The sequence below is a fragment of the Oenanthe melanoleuca genome, chromosome 1A, assembly GCF_029582105.1.
Source record: "Oenanthe melanoleuca isolate GR-GAL-2019-014 chromosome 1A, OMel1.0, whole genome shotgun sequence".
NCBI lineage: Eukaryota > Metazoa > Chordata > Aves > Passeriformes > Muscicapidae > Oenanthe > Oenanthe melanoleuca.
Genome location: NC_079334.1, coordinates 27,244,429 through 27,259,564, shown reverse-complemented (window position 1 = coordinate 27,259,564; position 15,136 = coordinate 27,244,429). Strand labels below are relative to the sequence as shown.

The 15,136-nt window shown below is 33.4% G+C and overlaps 1 protein-coding gene across 1 annotated transcript in view; it reads left to right on the top strand.

Moving 5' to 3' along the window:
* The window catches only part of CFAP54 (cilia and flagella associated protein 54), a 107,358-nt gene that overhangs the window by 45,890 nt on the left and 46,332 nt on the right, over positions 1-15,136 (top strand). The window contains exons 30-44 of the mRNA XM_056482515.1: positions 1,286-1,375; positions 2,004-2,130; positions 2,910-3,003; positions 4,001-4,140; positions 5,370-5,588; positions 6,023-6,150; positions 7,777-7,946; positions 8,581-8,808; positions 9,006-9,229; positions 9,329-9,464; positions 10,834-10,948; positions 11,504-11,656; positions 12,167-12,364; positions 13,191-13,278; positions 13,702-13,908. Coding sequence (XP_056338490.1) covers positions 1,286-1,375; positions 2,004-2,130; positions 2,910-3,003; positions 4,001-4,140; positions 5,370-5,588; positions 6,023-6,150; positions 7,777-7,946; positions 8,581-8,808; positions 9,006-9,229; positions 9,329-9,464; positions 10,834-10,948; positions 11,504-11,656; positions 12,167-12,364; positions 13,191-13,278; positions 13,702-13,908 — 2,317 coding nt within the window. The remainder of the gene's footprint in view (positions 1-1,285; positions 1,376-2,003; positions 2,131-2,909; positions 3,004-4,000; positions 4,141-5,369; positions 5,589-6,022; positions 6,151-7,776; positions 7,947-8,580; positions 8,809-9,005; positions 9,230-9,328; positions 9,465-10,833; positions 10,949-11,503; positions 11,657-12,166; positions 12,365-13,190; positions 13,279-13,701; positions 13,909-15,136) is intronic.

Here is a 15,136-nt window from a genome sequence, read left to right as displayed (position 1 = left end):
GAATTCTGTAAGTTAATTGAAAATCATGTTGATTACTTAATAGAAAGAAATTAATGGATTGATCAGTTAGAAAAAAACCCACAGTTTTAGTACCTGGCAAATAGTTGATCACTGGAGTCAGCTCTATTGTCAAAGCAGCCTATTTGTCAATAGTTTCTGGATACAAATTGAGAAAAAGCCTTTTGATGTGGCCATGCAAAACTTAGAGCTGTCCTTATGGATATGTGTGAATGGTTTAGGGCAATGTGCTCACCTGTAGGGCATGCTGTTAAAAATGTTTTGAAAAAAGCCTTGTCATAGGAAATCCTTCAAATTGGATCAACATTTAGCATTCTGTTGATGACAATCTACAAGAAAAATAGAAAAGAGCTGAAACTGCTTCTTTGAAAAGAAGAGAAAACCAAAACATTTCACATACAGTATAATTTAAATTCTGAAATTTCAAATATTTTCCCATTAAAAAAAGTTTTGGGACATATTTTTCTTTGTGAAAATGCTTATTTGGAGCAACATATTTTTGATCTTGTCAAATGGGAGAGAGTAATCAGAAAGGGTGTCCTAAAAAGAAATTTTTAAAATGTCTGCTTTTGCTGCTGCCTATCCTACTTAATTGGACATTATTTACATTCAACAGACCAAAACTGACTGTTCTCACTGAAGGTTGTAGCTATTGATCCACAATTACAATTGGTTCCAGAGTGCTTTTTTAATTTTGCTTTTTTCGGGGATTTGCTGCATTGATGTTTTTCAACCACAGGACTTGTCTAAGCACAAAATTTGTTGCTTGTGTTTCTTTATTAAGGAAAAATAACAAGTAGTACATGTAACCTTTTTTGGTGCTCATCAGCTGGTAATGCAGTTGTGTTAGCTAGAAGCTGAATCCAAGTTATTGTCCTATATAATCTGTATACTATTCATATCTGTATATTCTATATAAAATATATTATTTATAGAATATAAATGAATTTCATTACATATATTTATGTAAATATTAGTTTAAGAAATTAGAATCCTCTACCTACTTACATTATCCATATGCAGAGCATGAAACATCAGTCACATCTTTAAGCTCTTTTTTAAGTTGTACAGCTACTTACATAAGACTAAAAGAGCAAGAATTTGAATTTCTCTCTGGATGACAGTGAGAGATTTAAGAGCAAACTCTGTACTACAGAAAGATTTTTTAAATTGTGGAGAAGGATTTTTAAAGTTTTTTAGTAGGTGGAGTTTCTATGGTGTATTCTCACTGCTTTTTGTAATGGATTTAATTTGGTTATTGATGCAGGTTCTGGAACACAGGTTGCAGTAAAGGAAGGTCCTTTGTTCCTCTACCCTGTAATTTCATGTTGGCCATCAGAGCGTGCTTATCGAGAAGGTAGGGATAGTTTATATTAATTGTAAAGGCTCCTTGACTTCAGAAAGTTGCCAGTAAAGCAATCTCATTCTTTCTTGGAATAAGCTCTTGGGAAAATGTTATCTTCATTTGGTTCTCAAATATACAAATCAAGTGAAACATAGCTTATAAAAAGTTCTCAGTATAAGGACATTGAGAAGTGAATGCTACAAATAATTTGATGCTAAGTATATAAAATATTAATATTTTAAATTGAATAATGTTTGTTTTGTAATAACATTAGAAACAAGTAAATTTTAAAAACAATTTTACCAGGTTTTCAGAGATTCTCTTTGTATGGAATGTTTTTTTTTTTAAAATTGAGATACCCCATTTCCACATTAAATTATATTACTGGAAGAGGAATTCACAGAAATCTCTGTCTATATAATGTTTGTAATTCTAGGAGAGTATTAAATAGAGTGAGCTTGTGATGTCCAATCACAAGAAGCACTTAGCAACTGCCATTGTGTATCCCTGATTTTAGTGTCACTCTGAGTATACAACGTGACATAAATAAGTGCTTTGAGACATATATAGCTCTAATTCTACCTGAATTCAGAATCCTCTTACAGCATAAACTCCTGTGTTATTTGTTACTTTATTTCAGTGCTTAAGTTCAGAGGGCAAACACGTTTCCTTGAGTTCTTTGTTCAACTTTTGCACAAAGTCCTGAATGAAGAGAAGTTCCAATGTGTTCTGGAGTGGGCAGATGGAATGGAAGATTACATAAAAAGGTAGATCTCTGTTGCAGTAGTAGTGAAAAACTACTACTTAGGCTTATGAGAGTCAGTTATGAAAGAAACTGTAATTTTTATCTGTCAGAAGACCCATCAGGAGTAATTTCCATGACTCCTAGTCTGCAAAAGTTCCATTATCACAGAGGATTACACAGCTACAGTAAATACTGTATCGTGACCTGACTAGACATGGAGATGTAATTGTGGTGATTTGCCATATTATTATTTGGTGGTGGAATAGATTAGGAAGTTATGATGGGTTAAATCAAAAGCAAACTGATCAGGGCATACTAATAGTGTAAGAAAAAATTATATTGGGAAAATATAAATGGAGCCAAATTGTAGACACTTACCTGAAAAGATCCCATTTTTAAAAAAGCACATCAGTGTTTCTCAACTATGAAAGGAAAATAATCAGTGAAAATGAGATATATATTTTAGGGAATAGGAATTGTGGTTGCAAGGACCAAAACAATAGATGTGAAGAAATTATTTGCATAATTCTGTAGTATAATTTGGGTAATGAAGAAAACTGTTTTGTTTTACTAGGTATTAGGAAGGTGATATAGTTGTTACTCAAATTCAGATTTCTATAATAAACCTTGAAAATCAATACTTCATATTTTCTGAAGAGGATAAAGAAAAGAAAATATTTTCAATTTAAAACTGCAAATGAAATAGGAATTGCATTATGTGCTCTATATGTTCCCAAAGATAACCTTTTACTCTGAAAGGAATTTAACATAATGATTACAATGATGATGATTTTTTATCAGGAGGAATGAGAGCTTCTTTGGTACTGATGGAATTTCAACACAAGCAAGATCTCTCAGTCTGGCAGAAAGCACACAAGCTGCAGATGTTCAGAAAGTGAGTTTTATTTTTAAGGAGTTGTGTTTTTCTACTGAGTAGCAATACCATAAGAACAAAATAAATTTTTAAAAATTGTCTCATAGAAACATCATCTAGAGACATCCACAGTTGTTAAAATTTGGGATACAAACTCTAGTCCTCAGCTGACCTCTGCATTCCTAAAACCAGGAAGAATAGTTGGCATGGGATTCATCTGAAAGACCAACAATTGTGAGAATTTGAGATGAGTCAGAATAAGGCATTCCAAAATCAGAAGAAACTTGCCTTTCCTTACTTGCTTTAAAATAAGGTGGTGGTAATAGGAAATGTCTTGGGTACCATCATGTTCAGAAAAGATCAGCTCAGGCATCTTTGTACAGTATGTACTTACAATTTTTTGTGAGTAACAGTTCATAGTGAATCTCCTTGTGCAGATATTCAAATTGCACAATAAAGGCTTTTTGTTCACAATTAATTTATAATAAATTTTTACTTTTACTGGAAATACAAATAATCTTAATGGATTTGTATTATTTTGGAAGAAGAGTTTTCTTCATAATTCTCTAGTAATATAATACTGCTAGCATATGAGATAGATTAGGAAAAAAGTTTTTTTTCTGTCTCAGCTTTTGCATTACAAAAGTTTTACTATGTGTTTATAATGTTTTTTACTATATGTTTATGTTTACTATATATTTACTATATGTTTATAATATTAGGAAAGAACTATCATTATTTCTGTGATGAAAACAGTGGCATATGAAAGGAAATGTTTAGGGACCTTGCTGGCTTCTTTGTGTCAGGCATTTGATGTGTACTTTCGAGAAAAACTGTGAAATTTTCTGGAAATTTGAAGTATTTCTTTTGCAGCTTTATTTTGTCAACCATTTCCAGGATTTTTTTTCTTAATGTTCTGTTCCTCCATAAGCCAAACTGCTCTATACCTCAAGTAATTGATAATGTAGATAAAAATAATTATTTGGAATATATTTAAGATTTTGATTTTTTTTTAAAGGGAAAGGATACCGTTCTTTCAACTAAACCAAAGGCATCACCTTTGAAGAAACCTACAAAAAAACCCGTGCCTAAGAAAGGACCTCTTAGAGAGTACTTAATGAAAAATCCAGATGTAATGAATTCTCCAGAAACAGAAAAGTAAATGAACACAGTTTTCACGCTCATATACAGAAAAAATATTTTGACTGAAATTTAGTTTACAATTAAGTGTATATTTTAGTTTTTGTTTTATATCAAAAGGACTAATTTCTGCATAGCCCTCTCATTTTTCTGATTTAATTTAATATAAAATTGGTTTCCCCTCAAGGGAACAAAATCTTTTGCATTTCTGTTAAAGAAGATAGCTGTTAAAGATTTCAAGTCTTTGTATTGATAATCAAAGATTGTGTTTCAGTTGTTTTAGCTTGAACATGTTGATTCATCATGGTGGAAAAGCTCTGTTAATCTGTGTATTATATTGCTTTTCAAACTGTTGGGGAGTTTTAAAGAACCTAAAAAAGTTTCCACATAATCTTCTAAATATTCACCTAAACCATCCAAAATGTTATTATTCCTCCTTGACAGAAGAAACCCTACCTTACTTAAAATGATTTTCATGGCTTTCAGCAGAAGAGGAGATGCTAAACCTATCTTGGGTTTTTACCAGCTACTCTTTTGTCTTACATAATAGTAGTGTTGTATAATATAATCAAAATTGTATGTGGTATACTATTGTGCCCACATTTTCAAGGTGGAAAACAGGCAGAAAATAATTTAGGTTAATAAAGGGATCAGTTTACAGTCAATTAAAAAAAAGAAAAAATGAGATTCAGTTTGAATATAGCATTGTATCTTTGTGAAGTAATACAGAATTTTTCATCTGTCAGGGAAACTTTCAAAAGCTTTGGCTGGAAATTAAATACAGGCATCCAGATTTAAAATACTATGTTCTCTTCATATTGGAGGTGCTTAACTACCAAAGCAATAAAAAAAATTATCCAGATTTATAGTATGATAGAAGACCCTCCTGAATTGACTTTGAAGCACATTGTATTTGCTATAATAATCTGTTTGTACAATTTAGGTACAAATAACTTCAAACTAGGCTAAACTTTTTAAGGTATAAAGACAAATAGCTTATAGAAGTTGGTAACATATAAAATAGGATTTATTGTGTGTTAAGTGCACTATAAGAGGGAAAGCACAGTTGCTTTTCTTGACTAAAGCAGAAGTCTTTTAATTAGAAATATGTCATATGCTCATGTGCTTATGCTTATGAATCTGGGGATATGCAATGGGATACTTCTGTGTATCTTTGCCAGGACTTTCTTTTCTAGAGCTTCAAGAAAACAGTTTCATTTTTTGCTACTTCATATGTTTTGGTTTAGGAAAGGCAAGGATAAGTTAAAGAAATTAGCTCTTCAAACCTTAGTGATGCTGCTGAGTAAATACATAACCCGAAGTCGGTTTTGTCAAATGTGCCTTGAAGAGATGCCCTGGAAGTCTCAGATGAATATCTATCTGGCAGTTGCACACTATCACTTATTTAAAAAGAACCTGGAAGAACAATATAACATTGGAATTAGTGGTACACAGCATCTGGACAGGTACATCCTACTTCACTATCAGTGATTGCTAGTGATGTAGATTATTGTGTTATTGCTGTTAATGCAGACAGATCTGAATTACAATATATTCCTATGAACAGTTCATCTTTCAAATACGAATTACTTGTTACTATGTAAAAAGATTTGCTTTCCATCATTTCCATCATTTGCTTTTCCATCAGGCACAGTTTTGGTTGCTATCCTCATTGGTGAGATGAAAGCTTTGAAATATTCTACACTATGTTATTTTTTTGTTCCTTATAACGTTTGACTATCTTTCATTATTTCTTCATTATTGTCGTTCATTATTCCTAAAGCTGCTGGAAAGTAATAATTTCTGAGAAACTGAATTTTTTGTATGTATGCCAAAATTCTTTTTGGTATTTTATGTGGGGGTTTTTTTTGTGTTTTCTTCTCTTTCTCCCATTCTGCAGTTACAATATTTTGGATCCTGAGATATTCTCATTAAACAATTCTGGCACTGTACTGGTGAGAGAAGTTGTGGAGGATAACGTAGGAAAACCAACTCCTTCACTCCCTGAAAAGTCAGAAACCCAAACCTGTAAGAAATTTTATTGGTGTACAACTGAAATCAGTTTCAACTTAACTTTTTGTTTCTCTTGATTTCTGTCTGTCTTGACCTCCATCGTTAGTTGTCTACATCACCTTTGGAAAAACAGTCAGTCATGCCGAGTTAATAGAAGACATTTCTAGGTTTCTATTATCCTCTATATTTTTTTGGCAAACCTAGTATAACAAAAGTCATAGTAAGTGATGCAGCATAGCTAATAATTCTGAGCATTTCATCAGTTAGCTATTCTTTATCTCATACTTTATTAACAAGTTTGTAAGTTTTAAAACTTAGTTATACCAGCTTTAGGTTTGCAGATACCACACTACCTACACATATTAAATTGATAATATTCATTCTGAATGCATTGATAATTTCTTTCAGTTTCTGAGGTTTGTAATTGGTTGTTAGTTTCCTTTACATTTCCTAGCAGGTCAAAATTTTCCGGGGTCATTCTGTAAGTAGGTTTTAAAGACTGAAGTTTATTATTATTTTTCAAATTTTAAGTAGAATTTAATTTTTCTTCTCTACTGCTTTCTCCCCAGTGTTTCACTGTGTCAAAAGCTACTCCAGATTTCTCTTTCACATTTGACATTTATTATTATTCTAGCTATGTTTAGTCCTATAAAATTTCAACAGGAGCCAGAAGGCTCCTGTCTGTGGATAATCGTGAAATGCAAGATGTTGATTTCCTCAGATATTAGTGGTAGTGTACAAGTCAACACAAAGTCTGCACTTGCACTAGAAATTCAACAAGTAATCACAGGTCTGGTCTTTTCAATAGCTCTTCAGGGACACATTTTTGCCACAGTAGTAAAGATCAAAATTCTCCTGTCTTTCTTTTGTAGGACTTCCTTAGGTAAAATTAACTGTTCTCTTTGCCTTCTCCAAGGAGTTTTGACAAACACTAGAACTTGAATTCAACAGTTCTCTTTGCAACAGCCTACTTTTACATAAACACCATTGCCTTGATACTTACCAGTCACTGAGAACCACTGAAATTGGCTGAAACCTGATAAAAGTCCTGTATAATATGTCCTAGCCTTTGCAAAAAATCTGACTAAAAAATTACTTAAAGTGTGTAGTTTGCCATAGAGTTCAAATACGATATAGCTTGGAATTAGCTTCTGCCTGAAACCTGTAGTTCAGACATTACCATATCCCACTACCATCAGCCTTTGCCTTTCCCCTTGGGGGTATTTAATAGTGAATAAAATCATGAAGGAATTCTACACATTCTACAATTTTTTTCAGAAATCCTCCTTTCTTCCTAACATCTCCTTAAAGAGGTTTCTGTTTAAGAAAGATTCTTGCAAGCTTCCCAAGACATTTCTCACTATGGTGATTTCTTCCTAGAACTTAAATGAGGATTGTGTTTTGGCTTTGAGGCTGAAAACTATTTGGTACCCTTTATTATTTTGCTCAAACTAGTTTTCATCCCTACTTCTCCCATTTCCTAAGTAAAAGCATCTTATATTTTAAATATCATAATCTTACAAATATGATAACCTTAACACTGGCATTTCCTAACATTTAATTTAGGAAAAGCTGCCACAGGAAAATCCTAGCTGACTGCTTTTTTCTTGGTTTTGAGAACTTCAACTCAATTTTAACGAGTGAACTTTTTGTTTTCTGTTACAGTTAAGTCTCCTAAGAACAAAAATAAACAAAGTCGAGCTACTCGAAGTCGATCAGGAAAGGCCCCCGAAGAACAGGACCAGTTTTCATCAAATACCCTTTTGCTGAAGCATTTTACAAGCATCTTCTTGTATTTGAAAAGAGCAATGGTAAGATTTGGTTGGTTTCTTATTAAACTATATATTACTAAGCATTGTGTTACAATACTTACTATTTTTTACATGAAAAGACCTCATGCTACAGAAAATTCAAAAAAATCTCACTGGTTTTCTCATCTTCTGAAAAATATCCAAGTACAATGTATGAAATGTCAGACATATCACCTATCATAATATATATTTCTATCAAACATGTAATAATTTATGTCATCATTCTATTTTTCATTTCACCTTTGTAACTTTCCTTTTCATGTTTGTTAAATTTTTCTGAAAATACTTGCACTAACCTTTCTCTTTACAGGTCTTAGTGAATGTCACACTAGAAACAGGAGAACCAGTGAAGGGAAATGCAGACCAACTATTCTTCTCATAAAACCTTCTAAACCCTAGTAAAAATACACATATAGGTGGTGTGAATTATTTTTTCTTTCTTATTCTCACACCAAAACCTACAATTCAATTCAATTATAAATTAGTGCTTCTATGAAAAAGTAAAAATTAAGATTCTGTAGTGCCTAGACTGCAATTCTGAAAGATAACTTACAACTAAGTTTTACAATAAAAGAACGAAGCTTTTAATTTCTGCATTTCCAAAGTAAAATTATATTTTGAATGGCATATGCAGGTTCTTGCTCACCGTGGTGGCCACTGGACATTGCTTCAAAATGCTTGTCGAGAGCTTTGGAACTATACTCAGGAATTTCAGTTGATTGCTAACCAGTCACAATTCCGTACGGATGCATTTCCCATCACCTGGGATTTTCTTTGCAACACCATCTGGCTGCCATTTTATTTTGCATCAGACATGATCATTGATATGATAATTGACCTACAAGCAAGTAGTTCTCTTAAGGTAAAAATTATTTTTATTACAAGAACTCTTTGTTATCGCATTTTCACTAGAGAGAGTTTTTCTTGCATTGTATTATCTCCAGGTTATTCTCTGTAACAAGTGTTTTAGATGATTACAGTACTTTCTAATCTCTGTAATTGATTTGTCCTAAAAACACATTTGAAAATAACAGGTATAATAATATTTCTTCACTGTAGATTGTGGATCCTGAAGGAGACTTTTGCATTCCCAGTTGTTTAGGAGGTATTATGCATGAGAATGGTGGTTCTAATCTTCATCCCCAGCCTCCCCTGGATGATGTGAATGTGGTCGACCTGAGATGGATATGTAATCTGATTCTTAAAACAATAGAACTGTTATATCACATGAAGAAGTGGAAAGCACTGGTACACATAGCTGTACAATTTAACATATTTACACAGTAAGTTATACCAACTTTAATAAATAAAGACTAAAAAGTTAGCATTATATAGTTTAATATACCATTGTAATGCTTAATTACTACACTTTTTTTTTCCAGTGAGAGGTTCACAGAACAAGTGAGTCCACTACTGGTGTATGCGCAGAGGCAGCTGCTGGAAAAGATACAGCAGTTCAGTGGCCCAGACAGCCATGAACCTCATTTCACAAAATATCTGTCTGATGGTGCACAGAAGGTGAAACACAGATTTCTTTTTGGGGCACTGACTCTTAATGTGAATGAAATGTGGAGAAGCACTTCCACTGATGAGATTAATACGCTTTCTCATAGTGTTACCAAGTAGTCAATTATAACAAATTAATGAACATAATTGATTGAAGTACATGAAAAGGCTTGTATGACATGATTCCAAGAGCAGCAGATGACCCAGAGGACATTTCTTCCATGCACAACATACCCATTCCATATTATAAACCTAAATCTAATTTCATGTTATTTCTTGATGCCACTCTTTTAACCTTAAAACATTTATTTGGGTATTGCCTTGTTTCTGCATTGGGACAGAGCTCCAAAAGTTAATATAATTGAGTTAAACCAAACATTGACAATGCTGAAAAAACACTTGATCACCACCAAAAAAACCCCTAAGCAACTCAGCAAGTTCCTCTCATTAAAAGCCACGGCTCTGTATATTTTCTTAACTGTGCCACTTGGAAATTGTTCATTGAATTAGCTATTAGAAATGAGAATTTTCCATTTTTTAAATGTAAGTTTTATTTGTAAGAAGTTTTGCTGAAGTCAGTCTCACTGTGGATATTTTAGGATATTAGTAACAGAATAGATAGTAGAGATAGTAACAGAAGTTACAGAGGGGACTTGCAGGCGAGGAGTGGGAAGTACCAAACAGGTTTGTTCCGAGCATGAACATGGGGTTCAGGAGCCACTGCCTTGCCTAGAGACACCAGTGCCTGGGGCTTGCAGGGACTCTGAAGGCACTCAAGGGCAGCTGAGGTGCTCTGTTTCCTGTTTCCTGCTGATTCTCTCTGGCCCAGCCATTCAGAACATGGTCCTTTGTCTAGAAAAGGGCACCATAGCAAACCATTTCATAATGCTGATAACTGAGCTGTGGAAAAGTAATCATAGTTTTCAAAGACAGCTTACAGATTAAAGACTAGTGTTAGCTAATAGTAATAATGATTTCAGGTAAGAAATTTGGAGTTTATGGCTACATTTCATAAATCAGTGCCATTCAGAGAGCCTACAACTAGTTCTGTTGGTCCTTCTGCTTCTGAAGTGGCAGGCATTCATCTGGAGAAAAAAAGGTGGAATGTTTGCAGAACATCAAGGAGTTGCTAATGATTATGGCAAATACCAAATAAGAGACAAGTTTAGTACAACTTCAAAATGCTTATATCCAATATTTAGGTGTGAATGTTTCACCTTTTAATGACAAGAGTACTTGTTATGAGCCATTGGTGTCTTTCTTAATTGGCTTTCTTTTTATTTTGTCATATGACTGAGTATATAGATATTTAGTTGTAAGAACCAAACATTGATTTTTCTTAATGTTACTCAGTTATCATTAAACAAATCCTGCTTTTTAGATGACTTGCAGAAACTACATAGGGTACAAATTACAGCTGCCTGTTGCTCGTTCTGCCAGTGAAGGGGCTTTTCCTGGATGCTCTTTCAATCCTGAGATGAGTAATGATCCTACAGGTTAGAGCAAAATTCAGTATTGTGTGCTCTCTTTTCTCCTAAAGTCTTTTCTTTGTTTCATACTGGATTTTTTATTTTTAAATTCTGTTTCCTCTCCTTATCATAGTTCTTCCACTTCTCCTACAGTGTGTCTTTTATTATACACTGAGCTTTATCTTCCAATTGCTGTTCTTGTTATTTTGGATGGATTGTAATGTTGTCAGAATATTTCAAAATATATTCAGACTATGTCTGAAAGCAGAGAAAAGCAGGTGCCAGCAGGTATAGCCTGTGAGGCAGTGTGTTGTTCTTGGTCCAATTTTCTGTCGATATTATTTGATATCTAGCAATATACCCAGAAGTTAGTGTGAATCAGCACCATTATTGACAGAATTAATATTTCTGGTGGTTGATAATTTGCTTTAATTTATAAAGCAATAGGAAAAAAGGGGAAACTTTTAATATACTTTCGTTCTGAAGTTGTGAAAAGTTCAAATATATTTTACAGGTTGATTTACTAAAACTATTTATTTATATATTACAAAATTTTTCTCCATAATTATTAATTCCTTTTAGATAACAATCAAGTAAAAGCCCTAGTTTGTGTGCCTCTTGATGTGAATGATACACTGAAATGTTTTAGAGAAGCTCTAGAAAAATCTAAATATCAAAGCAGAGCACTGAGACACAGCAGGAAATTACTTTCATTATTTCTTGCACACACACAAGGTAAGTGATGCATTGAAGTATTCTCTCTTCATAAAGTGTATATGCAGTTAAACTAGCAAAGAGTAAAAGGAACAGATTTTTCTAAATTCAAGTTTTAGTTACTGACAATTAGAAAAAATATTGAATATTAAGTGAAATTTGAAGTTCTATAAACACCAGCTCTAAGCCTTATTTCCTATGATTTGTCTAATAGCTGGATAATAAATTTTTCTTCATGCAGCTGTGCCACCTTCTGTTTGAGCCATACCTCTATCAGAGGACTGACTAGCAGATCTTCCCAAGTTTATTTTCACTAACAGAGCACATATCCTTTGGTTACACTGACCAGTGAATTATGTCCAATAAGTTTAATTAGGAGACACACAGGATTATAGCATAGGAAACCAAATGGAAATATGGTACACAGGAATTGTATATTTGTTTGACTAACATAGTGTGGAAATATTTGGGGTGCTAGAAATAGTATAATAATTTTCCAAACTGATCACATAAATCACTTTTCTAATCTAGCAAATGCTGGAAGAGCAATCTGCAATCATATCTCTTCAAGCAGAAAGCTGAAATTTAACGTGGGAGATGAAATGATATTTCTACCGACACCATGTGACCTTTCTAAAGAAAAATATAATTTCTCCAGTATGGTTGAGAGTAGACAAATACCAAAGTCACAGCTTCCAGTGATTATCTCTTCCTATGAACAAACAATAGGTAATTTTTTCATAAATTTCTGCTTATAACTAAGAAGTAAAACTATTCTGCCTATCTGTGTTTATATATGTTTATCCCAACCTTCTTCCTCTTGATTGAGGAAGTCTGCATTAGATGTTAAACAAGCCATTAGCTGGTTCATAATTTCTAGTTCTCTCATTTTATGAAAAAGCATTACTTTGGTCGTGTTATGCTGATTAATCCTCAATTCAAAATTTGAGGTAATATTTAGCAGATTTTTTTAATTCCATGACAGTTTTTTTTCCCCAGCAAGCAGACTTTTCAAATTCTGTGCATTTGAATATGTGACCTAGTTACTTGGCTTCCATCTTACATTCTGGTACAGCTTTACTCATACAGTCACAGCTCCTCACTACTACCTGTTCTTGCTGTATGACTAAACAGGTCAAGTGTTCTAGGTCAACAGATGCTCTAAGTGGTTTTATTTGCAGTATGGGTTCCCAGAAGGAGTCTGTGAGAGTGTTACTGTGCTGTATACAGGCAGAGTTGTTTAGCAGGGCCAATAACCTGCTTTCTAGTTTATCTTGTGAACAAGAAGAAATCTGAGAGGTCTGAAAAAACAAAAAATACAAAAGATTTGGTAAAGAGGTCCGTATATCTTATTTTTGCTTTCAAAGTTAGTTGTAATAAGAAATGGTACATTTGAAAGTAAAATATACAAGACCAATAAATTAAAAAAAGATTTGTGCATTGAATTGCATGTGAATTCATGTCTACTCATGCCAAATTTGTTCAAGGTTCAGTAACCAGTTTAATGACATGACATCTTTTTTTTTTTTTTAAATTGTTTAAAAATAAATTACAGGAATCCTTGAAATGAATAACCAGAGAGACCTCAAGGTACAGGCTCTACATGAACTTGGAAATCTACACTTTTATTCTGGAAATAAAAGGTAAATATTTACTGCATTAAAAAGAGCACAGTTTCAGTTTTTTTGATTGTCAGTCCTATACCCCTCAACTGTCTTGTAAGTTCTTGTGCTGTCCACTAGTCCATATAACTTCTTTCATCTAACTTACTATTAGCTATATTTTGAGAGGGCTTTTTCCTATACATTATGTATTTTTCTTAGCTACCTAATTGCCATTAAGCAAATAATGATGCATTTTTGTGCTTTTAAGAAATAATGTCTATAGCTCGATGATTTGAGTCCCAAAAAATCTCTTGACCAGGAATGGTATATACATATATATGTATTTCAGTTTGTGACCCAGTCAGAATTAGTTAAATCTCAGTCAATAAAGGAAAAATGAAGCAGGTCTTATCTTCCACTTTGGAAAATGTCAGCAATATGATGGTATTTTTTATGTTACAGAGCTGCTTTTAAATATTGGTGTCAAGCCCTTGATGAAACACTCAACATTGCTGATGCTCTTAACACCTGGGAAGAGTTATGTTTTCCAAAGGATGCTACAGACTGCTTTGCAGTTAGAAGATCAACTGATATGAGTCAGAAATTTCTTTCTCAGGCTGGAGCTTGGGGATGTTTACATGCAGCAGTTCTAGTGGCTAAGATAGCTCAGTAAGTATCTCACCCATATATGTATTTTTATAGTATTTTAAACAAATTTCTCATCTAAGATATGAAGCAACTTCAAATTAATTAAAAACCAATAGTGAGTTGTTATAAAAAAGGCTCATCAAAAGCAGAGGAATTTTTCCTTTCAGGGAGAAATTTGCTCCTTTGGAGAATGTTGTTTTTACCTTTTCCTAAGTGCTCATCTTTGATCATAAATGCAACTGTATGTTATATGAAGAGATCATTAAAAGAAAACAAAATGATAAAAAGTCATAAGTGCAAGGATTTTACAGTCATATTGATTTTCAATGAAAATATCATATTTACCAAGTTATTGCACATATTAAATATAAATTTATCTTGAGGTCATATTTACTGCCTAAAGTACTAGTTTTCTAGTGAATTAGAACTCAATGAAATTTGAATTACTGCATAAAAATCTACTATCAATAACTATTTGCATCCAGTACTCCTTGACTGCTGATAAAACACTGTGAATGTAATTCTGAGCTGTTCCTCAATGTAATGTACAAAATATAATCTAGAAGTATCCAAGACAGCATTAAATGACCTTAGAAATGCTATAACCATGAAAGGGCAGAGCTTCATGTGTAAATTGCCTTACCTGTGAAGCAGGCCATATTAATAGCACTGTAAAATATCTATAAGCCAAGGTAGCTTTGCAAGTGCTAGCATGGGTATTTCAGGATGAAGTGGCATTGCCACGTTTAAAATTAGCACCCAAAAGGAAAGGGAGTGAGTTTAACTTGATCATAAATGACAGCTCTTCTAATTCTGAGCTGTGGTTCAGTCTCAGGTCTAATTAGGTGAGACCAAATCCCTAGCTGCTTTTACAGGTGTTTGTGGCACCTATTTGCTGCACTGGATACTATCCCTTCACTGCTAATGCATCCATTCCAAATCCTGGCAGGATTTGGAGGGAGCTGTTCTTCTGACTTCTCCCTCAGGTGGTTCTTTTGTGTTTAGACCTGACTTGGACTGTTAAACATCTGTTGAGTTGCTCTTTCTACAGCAGCTTAGTCACAGGCTGTAAAATGCAGATTAAAGGATTCTAATATTGAAGTAAAGATTTCTAGGGTTGTTGATCATAGGACTACCCTGCTACCATTATGGTTTAAGGCTCTGATGAGGTACTGCATGGGAATCATTCAATTTAGCTAGACACCTGCCATGTTAAAATCCATGTGCTAGTTATCTTAGGCTTCTTTTA